The sequence below is a fragment of the Oncorhynchus masou genome, unplaced genomic scaffold, assembly GCF_036934945.1.
Source record: "Oncorhynchus masou masou isolate Uvic2021 unplaced genomic scaffold, UVic_Omas_1.1 unplaced_scaffold_2034, whole genome shotgun sequence".
Taxonomy (NCBI): domain Eukaryota; kingdom Metazoa; phylum Chordata; class Actinopteri; order Salmoniformes; family Salmonidae; genus Oncorhynchus; species Oncorhynchus masou.
This window is the reverse complement of record NW_027008523.1, coordinates 1-17,892: the sequence shown is the minus strand read 5'-3', so window position 1 is coordinate 17,892 and position 17,892 is coordinate 1. Positions and strand designations below refer to the sequence as shown.

Here is a 17,892-nt window from a genome sequence, read left to right as displayed (position 1 = left end):
GAGAGAACAGTAGTTCCAACCAATAGCCTTGATTCCTGTTTTGTTTGTGTGAACCAGCCAACCTGGACTGTTATTGCAGTATGCCGCCCCTTTCATTTCATACTCTGGATTTGTCAGAGTTGCCAGATTGGGGTCACAGAGTTGCCAGATGGGGTCACAGAGTTGCCAGATGGGGTCACAGAGTTGCCAGATGGGGTCACAGAGTTGCCAGATGGGGTCACAGAGTTGCCAGATGGGGTCACAGAGTTGCCAGATGGGGTCACAGAGTTGCCAGATGGGGTCACAGAGTTGCCAGATGGGGGTCACAGAGTTGCCAGATGGGGTCACAGAGTTGCCAGATGGGGTCACAGAGTTGCCAGATGGGGTCACAGAGTTGCCAGATGGGGTCACAGAGTTGCCAGATGAGGTCACAGAGTTGCCAGATGGGGTCACAGAGTTGCCAGATGGGGTCACAGAGTTGCCAGATGGGGTCACAGAGTTGCCAGATGGGGTCACAGAGTTGCCAGATGGGGTCACAGAGTTGCCAGATTTGTGATCTCTTACCAAAAGGCGTCGAGGGGAAGAAAAAAAACTCGAGATTAAGAGACCAAAAATAATTCAGATCAGACAACGCAAAACTTTTAAATTATCTTTTTAATTCCACATACATGAAATAACATTTCCCCTCCAGATAACAGTTATGCTTGGGTGTTTCGTATGAAAATTTCCAAAAAGACGTGGACAAAGACAACCAGCCCAACAACAACCTCCCCTTTCTCCCCGTGAAGCAGTTCTTAACCACAAAGATCAAAATAAAAAATGAAAATAAAAACCTAACTGGGGAAAGAAGAAGCAGCGACTAGATGAAGCAACGAGGGGAAATTCTTCCTTGCTCTGCTGGTTTAAAGTACTAGGAGTCCTCTTTGTTCTAGACTTTTCCCAAACCTCCTACTTGACACAGAAATACAAAATGACGTGAGCAGGTCAGTGAAACCGAAGAAGAAGAAGCTGGAGCAGAACAGTGACAGTTTAATGGAATGTAACATCACTATCCAAGGTTTCCCTCTCAGCTGGAGCCCTACTCCCTTCATAGTGCACAGAGTGTTTGACCAAGGTCCATAGGGTTCTGGTCTAAAAGTAGTGTACTTAACAGGGAATGGGGTGGCATTTGGGGAGCAGCACAATGACCACGCCAACCCACCATGGATAAGACGCCATCGGGACGATCCCCTAATGCTCCTGCCGTCAGTCGCCTGGCTACAGACTAAAACCGCTCGCTGCTGCCTCCTCCAATCAGGAGAGACTGATGTCCAACCACAAATGAATCAAGCAATGTTGTCAAGCACAAGATCTTTACCATGTAGACAGGTAGAGGACGAGACCAGGTTAATTCACAACCTGAACCCAGGTAGAGGACTAGACCAGGTTAATTCCCAACCTGAACCCAGGTAGAGGACTAGACCAGGTTAATTCCCAACCTGAGCCCAGGTAGAGGACTAGACCAGGTTAATTCACAACCTGAACCCAGGTAGAGGACTAGACCAGGTTAATTCCCAACCTGAACCCAGGTAGAGGACTAGACCAGGTTAATTCACAACCTGAACCCAGGTAGAGGACTAGACCAGGTTAATTCCCAACCTGAACCCAGGTAGAGGACTAGACCAGGTTAATTCCCAACCTGAACCCAGGTAGAGGACTAGACCAGGTTAATTCACAACCTGAACCCAGGTAGAGGACTAGACCAGGTTAATTCACAACCTGAACCCAGGTAGAGGACTAGACCAGGTTAATTCCCAACCTGAACCCAGGTAGAGGACTAGACCAGGTTAATTCCCAACCTGAACCCAGGTAGAGGACTAGACCAGGTTAATTCACAACCTGAACCCAGATAGAGGACTAGACCAGGTTAATTCCCAACCTGAACCCAGGTAGAGGACTAGACCAGGTTAATTCACAACCTGAACCCAGGTAGAGGACTAGACCAGGTTAATTCCCAACCTGAACCCAGGTAGAGGACGAGACCAGGTTAATTCCCAACCTGAACCCAGGTAGAGGACTAGACCAGGTTAATTCCCAACCTGAACCCAGGTAGAGGACTAGACCAGGTTAATTCCCAACCTGAACCCAGGTAGAGGACGAGACCAGGTTAATTCCCAACCTGAACCCAGGTAGAGGACTAGACCAGGTTAATTCCCAACCTGAACCCAGGTAGAGGACTAGACCAGGTTAATTCCCAACCTGAACCCAGGTAGAGGACTAGACCAGGTTAATTCCCAACCTGAACCCAGGTAGAGGACTAGACCAGGTTAATTCCCAACCTGAACCCAGGTAGAGGACTAGACCAGGTTAATTCCCAACCTGAACCCAGGTAGAGGACTAGACCAGGTTAATTCCCAACCTGAACCCAGGTAGAGGACTAGACCAGGTTAATTCCCAACCTGAACCCAGGTAGAGGACTAGACCAGGTTAATTCCCAACCTGAACCCAGGTAGAGGACTAGACCAGGTTAATTCCCAACCTGAACCCAGGTAGAGGACTAGACCAGGTTAATTCACAACCTGAACCCAGGTAGAGGACTAGACCAGGTTAATTCCCAACCTGAACCCAGGTAGAGGACTAGACCAGGTTAATTCCCAACCTGAACCCAGGTAGAGGACTAGACCAGGTTAATTCACAACCTGAACCCAGGTAGAGGACTAGACCAGGTTAATTCCCAACCTGAACCCAGGTAGAGGACTAGACCAGGTTAATTCACAACCTGAACTCGCCACATTGCATGAGTTGAGAACTTCCCTCCCCCGTCAACCTACATGTAACACCCTGTTGCTCCGCCCACAAATAATTATACGCTCAGTAGACAAGTCCCTCACCCCAACATACCATAATATACGTCCCAAAACCCCTCCCACAACCAAGTCCTGGAACGAAACCCCTCCCACAACCAAGTCCTGGAAAGCAACCCCCCCCCACCCCCCACAATGATTCCCGAAAGAAGAGTAAACGTATGGAGGTGTGAGACGACGTGACAGACAGAACTAAAGAGAAGCGTTGGGCAGGATGAGGTGGTCAGTCTGTCTGTCTCAGTGTTGATAGAGGATGATGACAGTCAGTCAGACAGACAGACCAGGGAACAGGAACCAGGTCAGTCTCTACCCTCCTCAGCATCCTCCCCATCTCCCTGGTTGTCTGAGGTCCACAGCTACAGAGGGGACAGAGGAGAGAGAGGGGACAGATGAGAGAGAGAGAGAGAGAGGGGACAGATGAGAGAGAGGACAGAGATGAGAGAGGAGAGAGAGAGAGAGAGAGAGAGATGAGAAGGGAGAGAGAGAGAGATGAGAGGGGACAGAGATGAGAGGGGACAGAGATGAGAGATGAGAGGGGACAGAGATGAGAGGGGACAGAGATGAGAGATGAGAGGGGACAGAGATGAGAGGGGACAGAGATGAGAGAGAGGACAGAGGAGAGAGATAGAGAGAAGAGAGAGAGATGAGAGAGAGGACAGAGGAGAGAGATAGAGAGAAGAGAGAGAGATGAGAGGGGACAGAGATGAGAGAGATGAGAGGGGACAGAGATGAGAGATAGAGAGAAGAGAGAGAGATGAGAGGGGACAGAGATGAGAGAGAGGACAGAGGAGAGAGATAGAGAGAAGAGAGAGAGATGAGAGGGGACAGAGATGAGAGGGGACAGAGATGAGGGGACAGAGATGAGGGGACAGAGATGAGAGGGGACAGAGATGAGAGGGGACAGAGATGAGAGGGGACAGAGAGGAGAGGGGACAGAGAGGAGAGGGGACAGAGAGGAGAGGGGACAGAGATGAGAGGGGACAGAGATGAGAGGGGACAGAGATGAGAGGGGACAGAGATGAGAGGGGACAGAGATGAGAGGGGACAGAGATGAGAGGGGACAGAGATGAGAGAGAGGGGACAGAGATGAGAGAGAGGGGACAGAGATGAGAGAGAGGGGACAGAGATGAGAGAGAGAGGGGACAGAGATGAGAGAGAGGACAGATGAGAGAGAGGACAGAGAGGACAGAGAGGACAGATGAGAGAACAGATGAGAGAGAGGACAGAGATTAACAACATGTTAAGACTGTAGGTCAACATACACATGACATGTCAGTGGAGCTGACCTCGGACTGAGTACATTCACTCATTCTACATTCTTGTCATTTAGCAGACTCTCTGATCCAGGGCCACTACAGTAGTGAGTCATTTAGCAGACTCTCTGATCCAGAGCCACTTACAGCAGTGAGTCATTTAGCAGACTCTCTGATCCAGAGCCACTAACAGTAGTGAGTCATTTAGCAGACTCTCTGATCCAGAGCCATTTACAGCAGTGAATCATTTAGCAGACTCTCTAATCCAGAGCCACTTACAGCAGTGAGTCATTTAGCAGACTCTCTGATCCAGAGCCACTTACAGCAGTGAGTCATTTAGCAGACTCTCTGATCCAGAGCCACTTACAGCAGTGAGTCATTTAGCAGACTCTCTGATCCAGAGCCACTAACAGCAGTGAGTCATTTAGCAGACTCTCTGATCCAGATCCACTTACAGCAGTGAGTCATTTAGCAGACTCTCTGATCCAGAGCCATTTACAGCAGTGAATCATTTAGCAGACTCTCTAATCCAGAGCCACTAACAGTAGTGAGTCATTTAGCAGACTCTCTGATCCAGAGCCACTTACAGCAGTGAGTCATTTAGCAGACTCTCTGATCCAGAGCCACTAACAGTAGTGAGTCATTTAGCAGACTCTCTGATCCAGAGCCACTAACAGCAGTGAGTCATTTAACAGACTCTCTGATCCAGAGCCACTAACAGCAGTGAGTCATTTAGCAGACTCTCTGATCCAGAGCCACTTACAGCAGTGAGTCATTTAGCAGACTCTCTGATCCAGAGCCACTTACAGCAGTGAGTCATTTAGCAGACTCTCTGATCCAGAGCCACTTACAGCAGTGAGTCATTTAGCAGACTCTCTGATCCAGAGCCACTAACAGTAGTGAGTCATTTAGCAGACTCTCTGATCCAGAGCCACTAACAGTAGTGAGTCATTTAGCAGACTCTCTGATCCAGAGCCACTAACAGTAGTGAGTCATTTAGCAGACTCTCTGATCCAGAGCCATTTACAGCAGTGAATCATTTAGCAGACTGTCTAATCCAGAGCCACTAACAGTAGTGAGTCATTTAGCAGACTCTCTGATCCAGAGCCACTTACAGCAGTGAGTCATTTAGCAGACTCTCTGATCCAGAGCCACTAACAGTAGTGAGTCATTTAGCAGACTCTCTGATCCAGAGCCACTAACAGTAGTGAGTCATTTAACAGACTCTCTGATCCAGAGCCACTAACAGCAGTGAGTCATTTAGCAGACTCTCTGATCCAGAGCCACTTACAGCAGTGAGTCATTTAGCAGACTCTCTGATCCAGAGCCACTTACAGCAGTGAGTCATTTAGCAGACTCTCTGATCCAGAGCCACTTACAGCAGTGAGTCATTTAGCAGACTCTCTAATCCAGAGCCACTAACAGTAGTGAGTCATTTAGCAGACTCTCTGATCCAGAGCCACTTACAGCAGTGAGTCATTTAGCAGACTCTCTGATCCAGAGCCACTAACAGTAGTGAGTCATTTAGCAGACTCTCTGATCCAGAGCCACTAACAGCAGTGAGTCATTTAACAGACTCTCTGATCCAGAGCCACTAACAGCAGTGAGTCATTTAGCAGACTCTCTGATCCAGAGCCACTTACAGCAGTGAGTCATTTAGCAGACTCTCTGATCCAGAGCCACTTACAGCAGTGAGTCATTTAGCAGACTCTCTGATCCAGAGCCACTTACAGCAGTGAGTCATTTAGCAGACTCTCTGATCCAGAGCCACTAACAGTAGTGAGTCATTTAGCAGACTCTCTGATCCAGAGCCACTAACAGTAGTGAGTCATTTAGCAGACTCTCTGATCCAGAGCCACTAACAGTAGTGAGTCATTTAGCAGACTCTCTGATCCAGAGCCATTTACAGCAGTGAATCATTTAGCAGACTGTCTAATCCAGAGCCACTAACAGTAGTGAGTCATTTAGCAGACTCTCTGATCCAGAGCCACTAACAGTAGTGAGTCATTTAACAGACTCTCTGATCCAGAGCCACTAACAGCAGTGAGTCATTTAGCAGACTCTCTGATCCAGAGCCACTTACAGCAGTGAGTCATTTAGCAGACTCTCTGATCCAGAGCCACTTACAGCAGTGAGTCATTTAGCAGACTCTCTGATCCAGAGCCACTTACAGCAGTGAGTCATTTAGCAGACTCTCTAATCCAGAGCCACTAACAGTAGTGAGTCATTTAGCAGACTCTCTGATCCAGAGCCACTTACAGCAGTGAGTCATTTAGCAGACTCTCTGATCCAGAGCCACTAACAGTAGTGAGTCATTTAGCAGACTCTCTGATCCAGAGCCACTAACAGTAGTGAGTCATTTAGCAGACTCTCTGATCCAGAGCCACTAACAGTAGTGAGTCATTTAGCAGACTCTCTGATCCAGAGCCACTAACAGCAGTGAGTCATTTAGCAGACTCTCTAATCCAGAGCCACTAACAGTAGTGAGTCATTTAGCAGACTCTCTGATCCAGAGCCACTTACAGCAGTGAGTCATTTAGCAGACTCTCTGATCCAGAGCCACTAACAGTAGTGAGTCATTTAGCAGACTCTCTGATCCAGAGCCACTAACAGTAGTGAGTCATTTAACAGACTCTCTGATCCAGAGCCACTTACAGCAGTGAATCATTTAGCAGACTCTCTGATCCAGAGCCACTTACAGCAGTGAGTCATTTAGCAGACTCTACTGTAGTGAGCAGAGTGCATACATTTTCATATTTGTTCCTCCTGGGTAGACGGGTCACATGGCCTCTCTAACAGTGAGCGACACCAGAGACTCTCCGACATCACAAGTCAACCCAGTGACAACAGGGAACTATGATTTCAGTACGCGACACTTACTGTCAAGTTGTCTCTCAGTAGCTGCATGATCAAGGTGCTGTCTTTGTAGGAGTCTTCACTCAGAGAATCAAGCTCTGCAATAGCGTCGTCGAAAGCCTGCAGGAGAACAGAAGTTAACATCAAAAATTGTAAAAAAAAAATCACAGTGTTGTTCTACATTTCATATTGGATGACTGCGTATCGTTGGGTTTGGAGCTGGAGAGAAAGGCATCTCTCACTGTTACTTGGTCACGCGACATTAAAACCTGGAAGGAGAGAGGGGACACGCTTAGCTAGAACCTTCTCACCTCGACTGATAGGCCCTCATGTCCCTCATGTCGTTCACCAGGTTCTCCTGTCGGTGACAGGGCGACGTGTGGACAGAAACCAGGTGCTTCACAAAGCACGACCAAATTAGCCAGTCATTTTGAGAAACATTAAGAAAGTTTATTTGACTAAAATAAAATTAGACCAGTTATCTACCCTTGATAAGCAGCTAGTTAACTCCCATACCAATTTCAAATGTTTCTGAACTAATATCTGACTAACTCAGAAATATGAAGTTATATGAAAGTGAATTATGTTAGCTAGCTATCCCCAGTTCGATAATGCTCTGTGACATTATGTTAGCTAGCTATCCCCAGTTCGATAATGCTCTGTGACATTATGTTAGCTAGCTATCCCCAGTTCGATAATGCTCTGTGATGACATGTTAGCTAGCTATCCCCAGCTAGATAATGCTCTGTGACATTATGTTAGCTAGCTATCCCCAGTTAAATAATGCTCTGTGACATTATGTTAGCTAGCTATCCCCAGCTAGATAATGCTCTGTGACATTATGTTAGCTAGCTATCCGCTAGCTAACAATGTCACAGAGCATTATCTAACTAGCTAGCTATCCCCAGTTAGATAATGCTCTGTGACATTATGTTAGCAAGCTATCCCCAGTTAGATAATGCTCTGTGACATTATGTTAGCTAGCTATCCGCTAGCTAACAATGTCACAGAGCATTATCTAACTAGCTAGCTATCCCCAGTTCGATAATGCTCTGTGACATTATGTTAGCTAGCTATCCCCAGTTAGATAATGCTCTGTGACATTATGTTAGCTAGCTATCCCCAGTTCAATAATGCTCTGTGACATTATGTTAGCTAGCTATCCCCAGCTAGATAATGCTCTGTGACATTATGTTAGCTAGCTATCCGCTAGCTAACAATGTCACAGAGCATTATCTAACTAGCTAGCTATCCCCAGTTAGATAATGCTCTGTGACATTATGTTAGCAAGCTATCCCCAGTTAGATAATGCTCTGTGACATTATGTTAGCAAGCTATCCCCAGTTAGATAACGCTCTGTTATGTTAGCTAACTATCCCCAGTTAGATAACGCTGTTATGTTAGCTAGCTATCCCCAGTTAGATAATGCTCTGTGATGACATGTTAGCTAGCTATCCCCAGTTCGATAATGCTCTGTGACATTATGTTAGCTAGCTATCCCCAGTTAGACAACGCTCTGTGACATCATGTTAGCTAGCTATCCCCAGTTAGACAACGCTCTGTGACATCATGTTAGCTAGCTATCCCCAGTTAGACAACGCTCTGTGACATTATGTTAGCTAGCTATCCCCAGTTAGATAACGCTCTGTGACATTATGTTAGCTAGCTATCCCCAGTTAGATAACGCTCTGTGACGTTATGTTAGCTAGCTATCCCCAGTTAGATAACGCTCTGTTATGTTAGCTAGCTATCCCCAGTTCGATAATGCTCTGTGACATTATGTTAGTTAGCTATCCCCAGTTCGATAATGCTCTGTTATGTTAGCTAGCTATCCCCAGTTAGATAACGCTCTGTTATGTTAGCTAGCTATCCCCAGTTAGACAACGCTCTGTGACATTATGTTAGCTAGCTATCCCCAGTTAGATAACGCTCTGTGACGTTATGTTAGCTAGCTATCCCCAGTTAGATAACGCTCTGTTATGTTAGCTAGCTATCCCCAGTTCGATAATGCTCTGTGACATTATGTTAGTTAGCTATCCCCAGTTCGATAATGCTCTGTGACATTATGTTAGCTAGCTATCCCCAGTTAGATAACGCTCTGTTATGTTAGCTAGCTATCCCCAGTTAGATAACGCTCTGTTATGTTAGCTAGCTATCCCCAGTTAGATAACACTCTGTTATGTTAGCTAGCTATCCCCAGTTAGATAACGCTCTGTGATGACATGTTAGCAAGCTATCCCCAGTTCGATAATGCTCTGTGACATTATGTTAGCTAGCTATCCCCAGTTAGATAACGCTCTGTTATATTAGCTAGCTATCCCCAGTTAGATAATGCTCTGTGACATTATGTTAGTTAGCTATCCCCTTTTCGATAATGCTCTGTGACATTATGTTAGCTAGCTATCCCCAGTTAGATAACGCTCTGTTATATTAGTTAGCTATCCCCAGTTCGATAATGCTCTGTGACATTATGTTAGCTAGCTATCCCCAGTTCGATAATGCTCTGTGACATTATGTTAGTTAGCTATCCCCAGTTCGATAATGCTCTGTGACATTATGTTAGCTAGCTATCCACAGTTAGATAACGCTCTGTTATGTTAGCTAGCTATCCCCAGTTAGATAACGCTCTGTTATGTTAGCTAGCTATCCCCAGTTAGATAACGCTCTGTTATGTTAGCTAGCTATTCCCAGTTAGATAACGCTCTGTTATATTAGCTAGCTATCCCCAGTTAGATAACGCTCTGTTATGTTAGCTAGCTATCCCCAGTTAGATAACGCTCTGTTATGTTAGCTAGCTATCCCCAGTTCGATAACGCTCTGTTATATTAGCTAGCTATCCCCAGTTAGATAACGCTCTGTTATGTTAGCTAGCTATCCCCAGTTCGATAACGCTCTGTTATATTAGCTAGCTATCCCCAGTTCGATAACGCTCTGTTATATTAGCTAGCTATCCCCAGTTAGATAATGCTCTGTGAGCAACAAAAATATAAAAAACGCAACATGCAACAATGATTTTACTGAGCTACGGTTCATATAAGTAAATAAGTCAACTGAAAATCAATTCATGAGGCCCGAACCTATGAATGTCACATGACTGGGAATAAAGATATCAATCTGTTGGTCACAGATCCCTTCAAAAAACAGTTAGGGGGCGTGGATCCGAAAGCCAGTCAGTATTTGGCGTGACCAACATTTACCTCATGCAGCGAGACACATCTCCTTCACAGAGTTGATCAGGCTGTTGATTGTGGCCTGGGGAATGTTGGGTAGCCTGTCTGGTGAGTGTGCAGGCCATGGAAGAACTGGGACATTTGCAGCTTCCAGGAATTGTGTCCAGATCCTTGCTACATGGGGGCCGTGTATTATCATGCTGAAACATGAGGTGATGGCGGCGGATGAATGGCACGACAACAGGGCCTCGGGATCTCATCACGGTATCTCTGTGCCTTCAAATTGACATTAATAAAAATGCAATTGTGTTCGTTGTCCGTAGCTTACGCCTGCCATTACCATAACCCCACCGCCACCATGGGACACTCTGTTTACAACGTTGACATCAAACACAACGCCACACTGCCCGGTACAGTTAAAACCGGAATTAATCCATGAAGAGCACACAGGGTAGCCTAGTGGTTAGAGCGTTGGACTAGTAACGGTTGCAAGTTCAAATCCCCAAGCTGACAAGGTACAAATCTGTCGTTCTGCCCCTGAACAGGCAGTTAACCCACTGTTCCTAGGCCGTCATTGAGAATAAGAATTTGTTCTTAACTGACTTGCCTGGTTAAATAGAGGACAAATAAATAAATAACTTCTCCAGCGTACCAGTGGCCATCGAAGGTTGAGCATTTTCCCACTGAAGTCGGTTACGACGCCGAACTGCAGTCAGGTCAAGACCCCGGTGAGGACGACGAGCCTGCAGATGAGCTTCCCCGAGACGGTTTCTGACAGTTTGAGCAGAAATTCTTCAGTTGTGTCAACCCACGGTTTCATCAGCTGTCCGGCTGGCTGGTCTCAGATGATCCCCGAGGTGAAGAAGCCAGATGTGGAGGTCCTGGGTTGGCGTGGTAACACGTGGTCTGCGGTTGTGAGGCCGGTTGGACGTACAGCAAACATTTTCGAAGACAACGTTGGAGGCGGCTTATGGTAGAGGAATTAACATTAAATTACGTTTTGTGACAAAACTGCAAATTTTAGAGTGGCCTTGTATTGTCCCCAGCACAAGGTGCACCTGTGTAATGATCATGCTGTTAAATCAGCTTCTTGATATGCCACACCTGTCAGGTGGATGGATTATCTTGGTAAAGGAGAGATGCTCACTAACAGGTAGTAAACAAATTTGTGCACAGAATTAGAGAGAAATAAGCTTATTGTGCATCACATTTGAGATAAATAGTATTTTTGTGAGTATGGAACATTTCTGGGATCTTTTATTTCAGCTCATGAAAAACGGGACCAACACTTTACCTGTTGCGTTGATATTTTTGTCCAGTGTTGATGCGCAATGGATTATGATCATTGTAGTTAATTACAACATTTTATGCGCTAAACTATGTATAATATTGGCCTGTTGGAAACTACAACTCCCTACTACATCACAGTTCAGGCTGGATCTGATTTATCTCTCGAGAAACTACAACTCCCTACTACAATGTGGCATTGAGCTCAAATAATATATATTTAAAAATAAAAATAAATTTTTAAATGTAATTTAATTTTGGTTAATCGCTCAGCACCATCAACCAAATCGCGCCCTGGGTATTCAGCCAATCAGCAGGCGCAGCAGTCACATGCGCCGAATACAACAGGTGTACACTTTACCGTGAAATGCTGACTGACGATAATGAGACTATATACACAAGGAGTACCAATATAAAGGCCCTAGAGCTGTGACCCGTGACCCCATGTATAAAGGCCCTAGAGCAGTGACCCCATGTATAAAGGCCCTAGAGCTGTGACCCCAGTGACCCAATGTATAAAGGCCCTAGAGCAGTGACCCCAGTGACCCCATGTATAAAGGCCCTAGAGCAGTGACCCCATGTATAAAGGCCCTAGAGCAGTGACCCCAGGTATAAAGACCCTAGAGCAGTGACCCCAGTGACCCCATGTATAAAGGCCCTAGAGCAGTGACCCCATGTATAAAGGCCCTAGAGCAGTGACCCCATGTATAAAGACCCTAGAGCAGTGACCCCAGTGACCCCATGTATAAAGGCCCTAGAGCAGTGACCCCATGTATAAAGGCCCTAGAGCAGTGACCCCAGGTATAAAGACCCTAGAGCAGTGACCCCAGTGACCCCATGTATAAAGACCCTAGAGCAGTGACCCCATGTATAAAGACCCTAGAGCAGTGACCCGTGACCCCATGTATAAAGACCCTAGAGCAGTGACCCCATGTATAAAGACCCTAGAGCAGTGACCCGTGACCCCATGTATAAAGACCCTAGAGCAGTGACCCGTGACCCCATGTATAAAGACCCTAGAGCAGTGACCCCATGTATAAAGGCCCTAGAGCAGTGACCCCATGTATAAAGGCCCTAGAGCAGTGACCCCATGTATAAAGGCCCTAGAGCAGTGACCCCAGTGACCCCATGTATAAAGGCCCTAGAGCAGTGACCCCATGTATAAAGGCCCTAGAGCAGTGACCCCATGTATAAAGGCCCTAGAGCAGTGACCCCATGTATAAAGACCCTAGCGCAGTGACCCCATGTATAAAGACCCTAGAGCAGTGACCCCATGTATAAAGACCCTAGCGCAGTGACCCCATGTATAAAGACCCTAGCGCAGTGACCCCATGTATAAAGGCCCTAGAGCAGTGACCCCAGTGACCCCATGTATAAAGGCCCTAGAGCAGTGACCCCATATATAAAGGCCCTACAGCAGTGACCCCATGTATAAAGGCCCTAGAGCAGTGACCCCATGTATAAAGGCCCTAGAGCAGTGACCCCAGTGACCCCATGTATAAAGACCCTAGAGCAGTGACCCCATGTATAAAGACCCTAGAGCAGTGACCCCATGTATAAAGGCCCTAGAGCAGTGACCCCAGGTATAAAGACCCTAGAGCAGTGACCCCAGTGACCCCATGTATAAAGGCCCTAGAGCAGTGACCCCATGTATAAAGACCCTAGAGCAGTGACCCCATGTATAAAGACCCTAGAGCAGTGACCCCAGTGACCCCATGTATAAAGACCCTACAGCAGTGACCCCATGTATAAAGGCCCACATTTCACGGGGTCACTTCAGTCCCAAACCAATCTTTTGCTTCTTCTTTTCTAACTCAGGCACCGACGACCCTTTGAAAACAACCCGCGACCCACCGGTCGAGACTCTCTGCCCTATCAGGACTGTCAACCTCATCGTCAAGCGGCCATCTTGGACGGGCTCATCACCACATACCGTCTTGGCCAGTTTGCAGGCCTGCTCGGGGGAGTTGAGGATCTCGTAGTAGAAGACAGAGAAGTTGAGAGCCAGACCCAGGCGAATCGGGTGGGTGGGTTGCATGTCCTTCTTGCTGATCTCAAACGCATCCTTATAGGCCTCCTGGGAGTTACCGATGATGGCTGGAGAGAGGAACATTAGAAATATACGACCTTAAATACATACATCTCTTGATACATCATCTTTTGATGAACAACTTTTTAATTTCAGACAGTGTTCCGTCTAAGATTAGAAATTATAACCCCCCCCCCCAAAATACAACTTCAAAACCAAAGAGCAAGAAAATCTAGGCATGTTGTGGACTGGAGGTAACGTCTGCAGTCAGCGAGTGAAAGAGATCACGTAATCTCACAATGGTTGTCGTGGTAAAGGTGGGCGGGACCGTGGGCCTACGAGGAGCATTAAGTTAAGGTCTACTTCCTGTGCCAGTTTCAGAGAGGTGGAGACTAGATGACGTCTTCCACTGTGCAGCTCAACACAACAGACTGACACGAAGAGGAACCGAGCCCTGCTTTAACTTCCTGTTCACACATTCTCTCTCTGATTAGCATCTACTGGTCTCCCTCACAGCTTCCTGCAGTCACTAGAACCAGCCTCTCTACTGGCCTCCATCACAGCTTCCTGCAGTCACTAGAACCAGCCTCCCTCCCAGCTTCCTGCAGTCACTAGAACCAGCCTCTCTACTGGCCTCCCTCCCAGCTTCCTGCAGTCACTAGAACCAGCCTCCCTCCCAGCTTCCTGCAGTCACTAGAACCAGCCTCTCTACTGGCCTCCCTCCCAGCTTCCTGCAGTCACTAGAACCAGCCTCCCTCCCAGCTTCCTGCAGTCACTAGAACCAGCCTCTCTACTGGCCTCCCTCCCAGCTTCCTGCAGTCACTAGAACCAGCCTCCCTCACAGCTTCCTTCAGTCACTAGAACCAGCCTCTCTACTGGTCTCCCTTACAGCTTCCTGCAGTCACTAGAACCAGCCTCCCTCACAGCTTCCTTCAGTCACTAGAACCAGCCTCCCTCACAGCTTCCTTCAGCCACAAGAACCAGCCTCCCTCACAGCTTCCTTCGGTCACTAGAACCAGCCTCCCTCACAGCTTCCTTCAGTCACTACAGACAACACCCTGTCGTTCTCAACCAACATCATGGCGGTGGCCCGTTCCTGTAGGTTCATGCTCTACAACATCCGCAGAGTACGACCCTGCCTCACACAGGAAGCGGCGCAGGTCCTAATCCAGGCACTTGTCATCTCCCGTCTGGATTACTGCAACTCGCTGTTGGCTGGGCTCCCTGCCTGTGCCATTAAACCCCTACAACTCATCCAGAACGCCGCAGCCCGTCTGGTGTTCAACCTTCCCAAGTTCTCTCACGTCACCCCGCTCCTCCGCTCTCTCCACTGGCTTCCAGTTGAAGCTCGCATCCGCTACAAGACCATGGTGCTTGCCTACGGAGCTGTGAGGGGAACGGCACCGCAGTACCTCCAGGCTCTGATCAGGCCCTACACCCAAGCAAGGGCACTGCGTTCATCCACCTCTGGCCTGCTCGCCTCCCTACCATTGAGGAAGTACAGTTCCCGCTCAGCCCAGTCAAAACTGTTCGCTGCTCTGGCCCCCAATGGTGGAACAAACTCCCTCACGACGCCAGGACAGCGGAGTCAATCACCACCTTCCGGAGACACCTGAAACCCCACCTCTTCAAGGAATACCTAGGATAGGATAAGTAATCCTTCTCACCCCCCCTCTTAATGATTTAGATGCACTATTGTAAAGTGGCTGTTCCACTGGATGTCAGAAGGTGAATTCACCAATTTGTAAGTCGCTCTGGATAAGAGCGTCTGCTAAATGACTTAAATGTAAATGTAACTACAACCAGCCTCCCCCCAAGCTTCCCTCAGCCACTACAACCAGCCTCCCTCACAGCTTCCTTCAGCCACTAGGAACAAGTCTCAACTGGCCTCCCTCACATCTTCCTTCAGTCACTACAACCAGCCTCAGCTGGCCTCTCTCACAGCTTCCTTCAGTCACTAGAAACAGTATCAGCTGGCCTCCCTCACAGCTTCCTTCAGTCACTAGAACCAGCCTCAGCTGGCCTCCCTCACAGACTCCTTCAGTCACTATAACCAGTCTCAACTGGCCTCCCTCACAGCTTCCTTCAGCCACTAGAACCAGCCTCAACTGGCCTCCCTCACAGCTTCCTTCAGCCACTAGAACCAGCCTCCCTCACAGCATCCTTCAGTCACTAGAACCAGCCTCAGCTGGCCTCCCTCACAGCTTCCTACAGTCACTAGAACCAGCCTCCCTCACAGCTTCCTTCAGTCACTACAACCAGCCTCCCTCCCAGCTTCCTTCAGCCACTAGAACCAGCCTCCCTCACAGCTTCCTTCAGTCACTAGAAACAGTATCAGCTGGCCTCCCTCACAGCTTCCTTCAGTCACTAGAACCAGCCTCAACTGGCCTCCCTCACAGCTTCCTTCAGCCACTAGAACCAGCCTCCCTCACAGCATCCTTCAGTCACTAGAACCAGCCTCAGCTGGCCTCCCTCACAGCTTCCTACAGTCACTAGAACCAGCCTCCCTCACAGCTTCCTTCAGTCACTACAACCAGCCTCCCTCCCAGCTTCCTTCAGCCACTAGAACCAGCCTCCCTCACAGCTTCCTTCAGTCACTAGAACAAGTCTCAACTGGCCTCCCTCATAGCTTCCTTCAGTCACTAGAACCAGCCTCTACTGGCCTCCCTCACATCTTCCTTCAGTCACTACAACCAGCCTCAGCTGGCCTCTCTCACAGCTTCCTTCAGCCACTAGAACCAGCCTCTACTGGCCTCCCTCACAGCTTCCTTCAGCCACTAGAACCAGCCTCAGCTGGCCTCCCTCACAGTTTCCTGCAGTCACTAGAACCAGACTCTACTGGACTCCCTCACAGCTTCCTTCAGTCACTAGAACCAGCCTCCCTCACAGCTTCCTGCAGTCACTACAACCAGCCTCCCTCACAGCTTCCTTCAGCCACTAGAACCAGCCTCCCTCACAGCTTCCTTCAGTCACTAGAACAAGTCTCTACTGGCCTCCCTCACAGCTTCCTTCAGTCACTAGAACCAACCTACCTCACAGCGTCCTTCAGTCACTAGAACCAGCATCAGCTGGCCTCCCTCACAGCTTCCTTCGGTCACTAGAACCAGCCTCCCTCACAGCTTCCTTCAGCCACTAGAACCAGCCTCCCTCACAGCTTCCTTCAGTCACTACAACCAGCCTCCCTCACAGCTTCCTTCAGCCACTAGAACCAGCCTCGCTCACAGCTTCCTTCAGTCACTAGAACCAGCCTCCCTCACAGCTTCCTTCAGTCACTACAACCAGCCTCCCTCACAGCTTCCTTCAGTCACTAGAATCAGCCTCCCTCACAGCTTCCTTCAGCCACTAGAACCAGCCTCCCTCACAGCTTCCTTCAGTCACTACAACCAGCCTCCCTCACAGCTTCCTTCAGTCACTACAACCAGCCTCCCTCACAGCTTCCTTCAGTCACTAGAACCAACCTACCTCACAGCTTCCTTCAGTCACTACAACCAACCTCCCTCACAGCTTCCTTCAGTCACTACAACCAGCCTCCCTCACAGCTTCCTTCAGTCACTACAACCAGCCTCCCTCACAGCTTCCTTCAGCCACTAGAACCAGCCTCAACTGGCCTCCCTCACAGCTTCCTTCAGCCACTAGAACCAGCCTCCCTCACAGCATCCTTCAGTCACTAGAACCAGCCTCAGCTGGCCTCCCTCACAGCTTCCTACAGTCACTAGAACCAGCCTCCCTCACAGCTTCCTTCAGTCACTACAACCAGCCTCCCTCCCAGCTTCCTTCAGCCACTAGAACCAGCCTCCCTCACAGCTTCCTTCAGTCACTAGAAACAGTATCAGCTGGCCTCCCTCACAGCTTCCTTCAGTCACTAGAACCAGCCTCAACTGGCCTCCCTCACAGCTTCCTTCAGCCACTAGAACCAGCCTCCCTCACAGCATCCTTCAGTCACTAGAACCAGCCTCAGCTGGCCTCCCTCACAGCTTCCTACAGTCACTAGAACCAGCCTCCCTCACAGCTTCCTTCAGTCACTACAACCAGCCTCCCTCCCAGCTTCCTTCAGCCACTAGAACCAGCCTCCCTCACAGCTTCCTTCAGTCACTAGAACAAGTCTCAACTGGCCTCCCTCATAGCTTCCTTCAGTCACTAGAACCAGCCTCTACTGGCCTCCCTCACATCTTCCTTCAGTCACTACAACCAGCCTCAGCTGGCCTCTCTCACAGCTTCCTTCAGCCACTAGAACCAGCCTCTACTGGCCTCCCTCACAGCTTCCTTCAGTCACTAGAACCAACCTACCTCATAGCTTCCTTCAGTCACTAGAACCAGCCTCAGCTGGCCTCCCTCACAGTTTCCTGCAGTCACTAGAACCAGACTCTACTGGACTCCCTCACAGCTTCCTTCAGTCACTAGAACCAGCCTCCCTCACAGCTTCCTGCAGTCACTACAACCAGCCTCCCTCACAGCTTCCTTCAGCCACTAGAACC

At 48.5% G+C, this 17,892-nt stretch overlaps 1 protein-coding gene across 1 annotated transcript; it reads right to left on the bottom strand.

Moving 5' to 3' along the window:
* Positions 1–615: 615 nt before the first annotated feature.
* LOC135532800 (14-3-3 protein beta/alpha-A-like) lies at positions 616–13,516 on the bottom strand. The gene is made up of 3 exons (XM_064960237.1): positions 13,322–13,516; positions 6,956–7,051; positions 616–3,178 (listed from the first exon to the last, which is right to left on the bottom strand). Exons 1-3 carry the CDS (start codon positions 13,499–13,501, stop codon positions 3,122–3,124), a joined length of 333 nt encoding a protein of 110 aa, XP_064816309.1. The 5' UTR covers positions 13,502–13,516; the 3' UTR covers positions 616–3,121.
* Positions 13,517–17,892: the final 4,376 nt, after the last annotated feature.